We start from the raw sequence: 12,371 nt of genomic DNA, 5'->3' as shown, positions 1-12,371 counted from the left end.
TAAAGATAATGAACAGACTTGAAAATTGGTAACCAGTATATACCAAACTGTTATGTGAAATAACTTTTTAGTTTTAAGTGGTTTTTGAAGGCGATTAAGTTATTTATAAGTGACGTGAATCGATTTCAATGAAACAATAATTTGAATTTAAATCTAAAACGTATCATTGCTAGTGCAATATCTAAAAAAATACATTATTTTCTATCACATCGGATTTTTGTTAGTTGATTCTTTGTATGAGTTGTTATTTGTTACTTTAAAGTCTCTGCCAACAATTTTTTTTTTAAACGCCTTAGAATACACACTTACTTTTAAAAGTATAGTTTGATTTTATTCGTTGAGTATTTTTTTCTAAGTACTATATTTTCTTTCAGGGTCCGTAAGAACTCTACGCCCTATATATAATATACAATATGCATCGACAATAGGTCGTTTGAAATGTATTTATATATTAAACATACCATATTTAAAAATATAATGTTTTCAGGCGCTGGATTTAGAGAATACATAATTTCATTGCATCAATTAACGTAACCAGACTGGGCTTATTATAAAACCGCGCCTCAGCCGCTCTTCACGGTTTCGCGCGGTTAACCGCCGAACGGCTAGCCTTCATAATGTTTATTTTCACTTTACTTCAGGAAATTTAAATTCATTTATTTTGTTTATGAATATACCTTTATGGATTATTATAATAGTTTATTAATATCCAGCAAAGACCAAATCCCCTCCCCGTATCTTTTTATCTTTTATAGTTACTGTGACATAATTTAAATTCAAAATAAATTTTAATCCTCTTCTATTTAGCGCAGTCTTGTCGATTGATGAAAATTGGAGCACATCGATTAAATATTACGGAATGTAGAGCAGCGTTCAATTTGCAGGCCGCATAGGCAATGCATTGGCTTAGTGTAGGCTGTATGTAGATGGTATTAAGGCGATACCTCAAGGTCCATTTTCATACATTTTGTTTCACCTTTAATCTGGGTAACTAAACAAGTATTGGCAAGTAAAGAATTTAAATTCACGTCTAGTTAGTGATTAGTTCTCGCAGTTGAAAGAAAAACGTAAAAATAATTAATAATCATGGATATTTCGGCCTTTAAAATTTAATATGACGAAATTTGAAACCCTAAGCCTGGTTAATTCTTAAGAATTACTATAATTGCTAAGCGGCTACGGCCTTGTTGGTTGTGGAACGAACTGCCGAGACGAATGTCCGCAGGTTCAAATACCAAGGGGATTTCCAAAGGGACAAGCACACACTTCTGACTTTTCTAAAGTTATGTGTGTATTCTTTAGGAATTATTGCTTCCTTTAACGGTGAAGGAAACATCGTGAGGAAAGCTGCGTGCCTGAGTTCTCTATAGAAATTTTGAGGGTGTGTGAAGTCTACCAATCCACACTAGGCCAGCGTGGTGGCCTAAGGAATAATCACTCTCAGTAGTACAGGAGGCCTGAGCCCAGCAGTGGGACAATATATAAGACAAGGCTAATTTCATCTCTCATCTCATCAGCCTACAACTGTCCACTGCAGAACATAGGCCTCCCCTAGAGCGTGCCACGTTGCTCGGTAAGCGTAGGACGACCTCCGACCCGCTGGTCCGACGACATTCGCAGGATCGCTGGTGGACGCTGGATGAGGAGAGCGGAGGACAAGGGTAATATTATTAGTATAATTGATTAATGGAAAAGCGTAAGAAACATTGGTACTGAAATTTAAACTAAAAATTGTAATCTGCATGCATGCATGTATTGAGTTGAAATCATAAACAAAAGTTGGTACACTCAAGGGAAGAGTTATTAGGGTACTACCTCAAAATGTTTAGTACGTTTTAGACCCGAACTCACAGTATTATGGCTCGCCCAAATTCACTGCAAAAGGGCCCAAAGGTATTCAAAGTGGAAATGTTAACTCTAAGTAACACTGGAAGAGTAACTTGCATGCACTTGTTTATAAAAATATTAATATCAGCCCTGTATTATATGCTGTCCCACTGCTAAGCTCGGCCTCCTATACTACTAAGAGATCAGGTATTAGACTACGCCGACATCGTGCGGATTGCTAGATTTCATATAGCCCCAAATTTTAGAAAACTTCTCAGGTATGCAGGATGTTTTACGATGTTTTACTTCATCGTTAAAGCAAACGATACTTCACAGCGAATACTGAAATAATTTAAAAAAGTCAGAGGTGCGTGCTCTAGGTTCTGAATGGGATATTAATCCGGGCAGTTCGTTACACTCCCAACTGTCCTATAGCTGCTTTAATTTGTTGACACTATTACAAAGCTCACGCCCAACGAGCAATTCTGTACAATGCCTAGACAATGCATACATTGCTTGGGGTGTTCAGGCAATATAACACAATAATAGTATGTACGTGTCAAAGAACATCGATCTGGCTAGGATGATTCGCGGGGCTGTTGAAATTAAAAACACCCAAATTCTAATGAAGAAGATGGTTGGAAGCTTGCATAACCTTAGGATCCTGTCCTACATTTGATAAATCAGAACCCAAAAGACCGGCTAGGCTGCTAGATTTCAAGTTACTATGTATGTTCCGGCCCGTGTGCCGACGTATACGGGAACGATTAGATCGTTAGTTCAATCGTTGATGTGTCATTCTCTTCCAGTGACCATCCTGAGCCGAGGTTCGTAACCCGTTAGTGGTTTCTCCTCAGCATAGTTGCTTAATTTTTACGGGTTGAGAGCGCCCAAAGCATTCATTCATTCGAACAATAGCCTATTCTTAATATATTAGTAACATCTTGAGGCTAAACTGAACACAAGACAAAAACATCAAAATCCTATTTGATATTTTACAATAAAAATACTTACGTACAATACAAAACATTTAGTATTGACATATTTTATAAATAGGGTAACTCATTAGTTTTTCTATATATTAGGTACTTATATTTCAAGATCTATCTAAAAATGAAACTATAATGGTATTCTAAAATTATACGATTCTTTGCAAAAAATATAGGTAGATTTACATACATTAAGAAAGCATTTAACATTATTACTCTAAGTAACAGACGAACTATGTAGGTTAAAGGACAAACTTAACACTGCCGTTCGATCCCTAGACACGATTATTGCACCAACCGCAAATAATAAATTTGTAATTACCATTACGAACAAAGATGGGAAAATAGGTACTATTACTTATTACTAATAAGTACTTAATAGTGTATTCCCATTTTTGTTAAAGTAGGTAGGTAAGTAAATAAATATTTACTGTATCTCGGTTTTTCTCTTTCCATGTGCTGTATTAAGTACATTGCTTCTTGCAAATTAAATATTTTGGAGGAACACTAAAGGTTTTGATTCCCATGTGAAATTGCAAAATATGCGACATAAACGGCCAAAATCATCGCTTAATAATATTAACTTGCCGCGTGGACATACAAGAATGATTTTTTTCACTGCTGAAAGACACCGTGTACCCTAGTACTTATTTGTAAAAAAAAATAACTATATACCTCTACTCCTTTCTGATAAAAAGATTTTGAGAGATTAACAGACAGACAGACCAGAATCTCACAAGGATTCCTTCTGAGGTCCGAACCCCAAAAAGCATTTCTATTCTTCTATTGAAATCGGTTAAAAATTGATCCAAAGTGTGGATTTCCTTACAAACTACAAAACGTATACAATTTTTCCGTTTTTTATCTGTTGTTTATGGGTTCTTTTTTTCAATAAGCACTGTTGTGGTATTAGGTCCTTATATGTAGTGTATAAAACAAAAAGAATATTTAAACCGATCATGTGGTGTTTGAGGATGCACCAAGATAAATAAACAGCATTACATTTTTATATACAAGTATTAAGTATATAATATGCAAGTAATACCTAGTTATTTGTTATTTAAAATCAAATAATAACGTCACACATTGTTGAGCTGCGTCGCTGACTGCGTGTAACGGAACGCTTTTTATGTCAAGTCGAACAGTGATCAAAACGCGTTTATTTGACATTTCCTCTTTGATAATACGTAAGAAAGTTTTGAATTGTAACTTTTTAAAATTAATGAAAGTCAATAAAGTACAATGTCACCACCCAGTGAGTTAAGTTTTGACGAAATATTGAAGTTTATGTTGGCGCACAATGGCAAGGTTACCAACCATGAGCTTGTTAAACATTTTAAAGTATTTCTCATGAATCCCGACATGAGAGGTGAGTACTGTGATTGGACTACATTGGGTCAAATATCAACAAAAATTACATTTGTAATTTATTACAGATGAAGCGAGAAGCACCTTCAAGAAGCACGTGAATGCGTTAGCGATAATAAAGAACCAAAACAATGAAAAATGGTTGATACTTAAAAAGAAATACATTCCGAGTAACGGTAAAGAGACAGAGGAGGCCAATGAGACTAAAAATGAGTCACTGAGTGTGCCGGTTCCTGAGGTGCCTGAGGAGCCCGAATCGCCTGCCCCTCAAAGACCACCCTTACCACTACAACTTAATCAGGACTTTAGCATACTGACAAATTTGATACAAAATAACACACCTGCAGTAAGTACACAAGATATACCGCAGAGTGAATCTAAAGAAAGTCTCTTGTCAGTACAAAGTGAGGATACGCCTCCTAAAGTCCACCCTAGGAAGAGATCATCTGATAAACAATCCAGTATCAGTCACGGCCAGCGGTCATCAATTCCAAATCAAGATATAAGTGAACTGAATGAAACAATGTCACCATTATCATCATCTAAAAGTGAAAGTATTCTAGTGGATAATGAACACAAGATTTCTGTCAAGGAGAGGAAACAAATGTTTAACAGAATGGCATCGGAGAGTGATGTTTTGAAATCAAACAAACTCAGCGGCAGTTTTGGAGCACAAGTAAGTGCTGTATATATTTATTCAATTTACAGCTTTAATAATACTTTAACTGAATGTTGGTTGTTAAACTTAGATCAGTAACTTATTATGTGTGATACATACACATTATGTTGTTTTCTTTTATTCTTGTGTTCAAACCCAATCTCCATATTTTATTGCCAACTCATTAATGCATATTACTTTGTTGCATTATGATCAAAAACCCCAATGACAAAATCTTTAACACATTGGTTCAGACTAAAAAAAAATGACAAATCATTCATTGACTGAATAAAATTTTCCTCACAATTTTCAAATACGCCATTTATTTTATTATTAAGGTATAAGGATACATGAATATAGTATATTAATTAATTGTGTTATTCATCCATTTACATAGAAGTCATTTGGTTTCCTGATAAACTTAATTCTATTATAATAGTGTATTTGGCTTATTTTTAATTATAACTGTTATAAAATATGTATATTATATGAATTCTATATATCTATTCTATGAACGAAGTTGTGAAAAAACTACAAGTTATAAGCCATTGAAATTAGGTAGTAGGGGTGAGTGTCAAAAAACAGAAAAAAGATGAAATACTTGTATGTGACGTCAGCAGGCAGTACACCGCGTTTGAAAGAAAGAGATAAAGTGATATGCCCACCCGCTCACTCCTGCACATAGCAATATTTGAAATTTTATTTTGCCCTCATTTCTTATAGAATTTTAATACTCTTTTCACAAAAGGATTTCTTTTTTATACTTATACTGTTTGTGAGTAAAATTAAACCCAGTCAAATACCCTATTACTTCATTATCAGCTGTTTGTTACATACGTACATTGTGTAATATTACTTGAATGTTATTGTACTACCCATGAATCCTAAATTACAAAATATAAGGCTTATAAAGGCTTTTTGAGCACTGCAACTTACAAATGAGTGTAGTCCACTTTGTGATGATATTCAAACATCAATTAAAAAAACAAAACAAAACAACAGGTTAGAAATTTCAATGAACTACAGTTATTTTTGATCATATATCCCACATATAACTGAGAATATAGAAAAAAATTAGGATCTTTAGATAAATGTTGTTTTCCAATCATATCATGTACAGTTTTATTTAGATGTAAGTTATCATTTAGCACATGCATAGATCATGTTATGGATTATAGTAGTAGGCATTTGTTCCAGAAAAGCAATAATAAAATATAATAAATTACAAATAATTTAATAATTATACCCCACCAAAACAAATTTGTGTAAATGGATACAATAAGAATAATATTATTCTTTTATTTATTTTTTTTGGCCGAGCTTGTCACTTGTCTAATGGTAAGCAATACAACCACTGATATCAGTAGTAACAAAATACAGAACTTGGATCACAAAGCACTGCATAGCTTACCACTGTGCTTATGACGCTTATGTCATGAGCCCAGTCGAAATCTTAACATCTTATTGTTAAATTTTATAAATGACAAATGGTTTCCAGGTTTGTAGACATCTCACTTTATATAAATATATAAATATGAAATTTGCTATGCTATAACATTTTTTATATAACATAATTGCAATAAGTTCATTTATTATAACCTATGTATGCTATCAGAATATATTTATTTAAAAAGAGCATAATTTAGCTAATCATTTTGTTTTTAAATAATAAAATATATTTGTTATAAACAAATTCAATTGTAAGTAGCAAAAAAGAAAATCAATGTTATAGTTTGATGAAATATGGCAATGCTTTGGATGTAGGATATCAGCAATAGTATATGTATTCTTTAAAATGAGCGGAAAATTAACTCCTAAACATAAGAAGAATGTACTTTCGGGTCCATGTAGATTTGCTCATGTTTCATATCCGGCCGAATAATGTCGTCATTTATTACATTAAACCATTGTTTCCCAACGTGGTCCAGGTGGACCTGCAGTGGGCCGTGGGAGACTACACGGGTGTCTACATTGTCATGATCTCAAAATGGGGGTTCACAATGCGTAAGCAGGGCTTCAAGAAAATGTATCTCGTTTTGATAGTAAAGAACTAAAAAAGCTCAGGGACTGTTACATGTTATAACTTGCATATTCTGGGGAATCTGGTAGAAATTTATTATAGCTCAGGGGGTCCACCGGAACTAGCAAAATTTTATACTAGCTTTTGCTCGCGGCTTCGCCTGCGTGAATGAGTTTTCCGGGATAAAAGTCCCACTATATATTTTCCCGGGATAGTAGCCTATAACCTTCCCAGGGTCTTATACTATCTCCATACCAAATTTTGCTTTCTTATACCACGTCTTATGTCACGTCCCGTTCCCGTGGGAACGGCATAAAAAGTACCCTATGTCCGTCTCCTGGTTCTAAGCTACCTATATATATATATATATATATAATACCTATATATATATATATACTAGCTGACCCGGCGAACTTCGTACCGCCTAACAGTCAATGAGTGTCGTGTTACCTTTTAACTGAACTAATTTAGGCTTTGATGAACGTAATACAATGATACAAAATAATAGAAATATAAAAGTATTTTATTATGATGAATGAAGAACGACGATGATGGCCTTGAATATGTGAAGTCAAAGCCATAGTTATAGTTAGATTTACAAACACTTTTATTTTCAAATAATAACATGCCATTTTTATTTTAGAGACAAATACAGAAATCTAACAAACTACATTCCAGATTTTTTTTACAATCATAGAAAATAAAGTTTTTAACGTAAATTACCTTATTTATAATTTCCGCCCCAAATGAAGTCATTTGGAAACAGACATTGTATTTTTGAGTGTTCGCTAGAAAATGTCGTGATTCTCGTGTTTCGCCATATAGCAGGGAACACAATGGCTCTGGTGGCGGGACCAATAATGGCAATTTCACTTTACCACTAAGGCAGCATAAACCAGGCGTTTCACCAGCAAACTTCAATGCGCCACAATGCTGGCAAACAACGTCCATTGGACCAATGCAAACTAAAGATGAAAGCTGTAGTCGATGGTGTAATCATATAGAAACGCTGCTCGATTCAAATCAATACTTGAACCATTTCTTCTTGCACTTCGAAGATTATTCCTCTGTTCATCTGAACGATAAGCTCGACGATTTCTCGTTTCTAACCTAGCCGTTTCACGGGCTGCCTCTCTTTGCTCTTGTGTTTGAGAAGCACGAATTAAGGCCCTTCTTTGCTCCATACTAACGCGGCGCTCTTCTCGTGCAATTTCTCGTTCTTCATCAAATAATTGACTCGCGATATTCCGTTGCCTAATTGCATTACGGCTCCGCTGGGAAAGATTAGATCTTCTAGGACGCGGCATTGTTATTAATATTAATACTGAAGATGCACTCTCACAAAACCACATAAAATCACCAAATGTAATAACAGTGCCTGAACTTTCGAGACATAGATAATAGCTTATCAAGAAAAATCATAGACAACCTATAAAAAGACATTTACACTTTTGTTAACCTGTAGAATAAATCTTAGGTATTATTCCGAGCTATTTTAGATTTTTCTCGATTTGTCTATACACTTTTATTGGAGATGGAAATAAATTTCTGAACGCACACATGAATAGTTGTTACAGTATTTGACAGGATTGGACAACAAATGCTTGACATGTAATAAACAAAAATGAGCATTTATTGAAATGATTAAGTTTATTACATTTATCGAGTTTTCATTGTTTTTAAGATGTATTCTGCTATTCGGGGCGGACAAATCCAACGAATCAATAACCATGAAAATTGGTTCAGCAGATCTCGAGTTATAAGTGTTGTAACAAACCCGTCTTTGTTTTATATATATATATATATATATATATATATATATATATGGGATTCATTATATATATATATATAATGAATCCCATTTCCCTTGGCCACGCTAGCACGTGTGATCGGCTGGATCGATTTCACTTAGCTTATATTTTTTAAAACATCGTAAGGAAACCTGCATACATGAGAAATTATCTATTAGGAATTTTCGAGGGTGTGTGAAGTCTACCAACCCGCACTAGGCCAGCGTGGTGGACTAAGGCCTATTCCCTCTCAGTAAGAGAGGAGGCTCATGCCCAACAGTGGGACAGTATATAATACACGGCTGATATTATATTATTATTAGGACGACTTTGCTTCTCGGACGTTTATGCAAATGTACTGAACTCCCACCTACGCCACGCCTAAAAAAGAGGATACGCTTCATACATACGTACTACCTAAAAAGCACAAAAATTTGTCTGTCTGCATCATCCTCCACTAATAAATTTTAATTAGGACAATAATTCTAATCCGTAGACATTTTTTATTTTTAATCGATTATGTCCGCCTACGCCCTACTTTGATCATTATAAAAAAAGATTTATAAAACATATACATGGGTGCTCTGTCTCTGGACCTTCGCTTGACACTATTCTTTGGGACACCCTATATTTTTCCAATTATTTGTCTACCACCAAGTATTAGGTAATCTGCTAAATAGTAACCAGACATTCGTGATAAGGTCACGGTGACGTAGTTGTAATGCATAAATATGCAGTACGAAAAAGACCCGCGATTTGAATCCAGAACGAGTTCAAATCCCGCGTTAGGCCAAAAATATTGGTAACTGGGTTTACCGTCTTAAAAATTACTCAGTCGTAGGAGTTCGGGCATTAACTAACGTGTTTTTCATATTGTTTTGTTATATAAAACGGTTTTTTAGTTATGCCTCATGCATACTTAGGTAGTAAATCATGAGGTTTTGAGTTTGATATCCAAGAAAGGCAAACAAAACTTGATTTAAAAAAAACTTGCGTGACGTACCGACACGTAAGAATCGTTTCTTCATATTGTAATAGATCCGGTCTAAAATATTATATTATTATGTGCTTATATCATCTCGGTAAACCGATGGATGAAATAACTATGCCCGTCACCAACCCGTAGAGGATTTAGGCATGGCATTGTGTAGTATCAATATTTATTCATTTTTAGGTTTGACTCATCATATGTTGTGGATATTTCTGGTGTGGAACTCATTTATCCGCTCCCTTATCTTTACTGTTATCTTGATTGATAAGAATGACATCATCATAGTCACACTCGACAAAGTGTTGCCAGTTTGAAAGTACTCGTTTTTTAGTAATGTTATTCGAGTGTGTTTTCATATCGTTTAAAAAAAAATCAGTAAATGCATAGTTATAACTTTTTAATAATTATAATTAATAATACCGTTTTATGTTAATTTCTGATATACTTTAACAACCTTGGTCTCTGTGGGTTGCGTCTCGCGGCTTCGTAATCTTATCACGTGTATTTACGAGTATGAGATAATAAGTATATCTCCTAGCTCGGCCGTTAAATATTTTGTATCACATAATTGTAAAAATGTAATTTCTATAATATAAGATTTGATGGAATATTAAATAGTTTACAGATTTTTCCAATACTTATAATATAGGACGTAAGTATATATAATACGAATTATATTTAAAAAATGACATTTTAATATTATTTATAATGAAATAACAACTTTATTTTTGTTATATTTGGGTATAATATACTGTAAATAAATATTGTTAGAAAAACGCAACTAATAGCAATTTGATACGAATAAACCTGAATTAAAACCCAACTGGCTTAGCAAGAATGATCTTTATGTCAGACGGTAGTCATATCAAAGTACAAAATTGTGGACAAATTTGAGATGAGGGCGGAGTAGGGAGAAAATTATAATATAAAAACCCGATAAAATCCGCAAAATAGTTTTATTTTAAGTAGTAAAGATTAGAATTTTAATGATTTAAGAAATTGACACACGTAGACTAATTTGTCTATTTGTGTGTATTTTTTTTAATAGTCCGAATATGTTTATATTCAGGTTACTTTTGCTTCTCTAAACTGAAAGAGACATCTCCCGGAATTTTTAATACACGGAGCCAAGACCAAAAGTTAGTGTATGAATGAAGGTTCTTTAACGAGAGATTCGAAAATGAAGCTTTATTATAGCTTTTACTTATTCTAGTCATTAATATATTATATACATTTATGATTAAGAATAAGTGACTAATAAAGGCCAATGCCATGCCTGCCGTTCTTTATACTTAGTGACACTACTTCTATGTACCAGAGTAATAATAATAATAATTTTATTTGGCAAGAGTATGGACTATAGTTTAGCTTACCGTCAAGCACGTGGTTTAGTTACCTTATCAATTAGTTGCATAAAAGACGTTTAAAAATACTCTAAAGTTTCAATGGTCATTTTGTGTTGATGTTCCGAGTATTTTTTATTTAGTTAAGTAGTTTGTTTAATCGCAGTTCGTACTTTGTTGTCGCTATATTATCCCCATCCTATATATTTCCATTGTCTATTAGAGTTTTCTTTATCAAATGGTTATTAACTCTCATCTAAAGTCTAGACTACACTATGTTTAGCTGAGCTAACACGAAACGTCCTAGCTACATATATTTCGTATATTTCAAATATAAATTATTCTTATGTTGCATTATTAAAACCGGCTACGATACTGATTTACTATTCCACGAAGAAACGAACTCCCGCCTTTATAACAACTTAGTTGGTCAAAAGTAATTTCTCTTCAATTTGACAGTAATATATTTCACTAACAAGGCCGAAAATATTTACTTATTTTTTGTGAATCAGCTTAGTAGAGTAATTATAAGCGTTTATCGGCGTTTAGCGGTCCGCAGCGCCTGCTCGCCCCTCGGCACCTGTTTAGACGTCTGACAATCATTAACAAATATTTTGACCATCAACTATACAATAAAGAATTAAATTAGGTATCGTTAGCAAAAAATGTATTTGGGTCACTTGACCCACCGACTACCCCGTATTTAGAATTAAATATAAATAAAATGTAAAATATCTTTGTTCAAACAACATGCAGGTTGACATTTTTCCGGTTTTGAAATTTAATCAAGCGCCATAAAACTTTACACACATATTCACACAGGCGTACAATAGATTTAGAGCGATAAAGATAATAATTACTCGTTTGTCATTGAATGTTCGCGTGAATCCAAAGGTCTATTTTATATTGGCCTACTATAAATGTTCCATTATCGGAATACTCATAAACAGGGCAATTATTATCATTCAACCTTTAAACGTTCAGAAAGGCCAACAGCAAATAACTAAAATACCACTTTTGAATATCGTTATCAGCTCTAATAAAAGTGTTTTGAATATTAAATTGTTGCGTCGCAGTGCGGGTAAAAGTTTCCTGCCCGTCGACACCTGGTGCAGCTAATTGAATTGTAAAACCTTCGTCATGGCCCTTTGGCGGGCAGAATGATGTCGAATATGATTATTATCGATAATAATTTTAGTGATCGCGCCGGGATATCGAAAAGGAACGGGAAACTGCTAATGTTTATACGTTTAAACACACCTTTAACTTTAAATAGAGAACACTTCGTCATCAATAAAAAACGACGTAGTGGACGTTGTAAAATTGGGAATGCGCGCCTTGTTCTAACTGGTCTGTGTTCATTACACCCGAAGGGGACATTTAAG

The 12,371-nt window shown here is 34.0% G+C and overlaps 1 protein-coding gene across 3 annotated transcripts in view; it reads left to right on the top strand.

Annotated features, from left to right (window-relative positions):
• The first annotated feature begins 3,950 nt into the window (after positions 1-3,950).
• LOC115448561 (ankyrin repeat domain-containing protein SOWAHC) overlaps positions 3,951-12,371 on the top strand; it is a 53,210-nt gene continuing 44,789 nt past the window's right edge. For all 3 annotated transcript variants that reach the window (XM_037443907.1, XM_037443908.1, XM_037443906.1), the window contains exons 1-2: positions 3,951-4,185; positions 4,253-4,860. In XM_037443907.1, the coding sequence (XP_037299804.1) occupies positions 4,059-4,185; positions 4,253-4,860 (735 nt within the window). In that variant the 5' untranslated portion in view covers positions 3,951-4,058. The remainder of the gene's footprint in view (positions 4,186-4,252; positions 4,861-12,371) is intronic.

This window comes from Manduca sexta, chromosome 27, assembly GCF_014839805.1.
Source record: "Manduca sexta isolate Smith_Timp_Sample1 chromosome 27, JHU_Msex_v1.0, whole genome shotgun sequence".
NCBI lineage: Eukaryota > Metazoa > Arthropoda > Insecta > Lepidoptera > Sphingidae > Manduca > Manduca sexta.
This window is presented reverse-complemented; position numbering and strand designations above follow the sequence as displayed.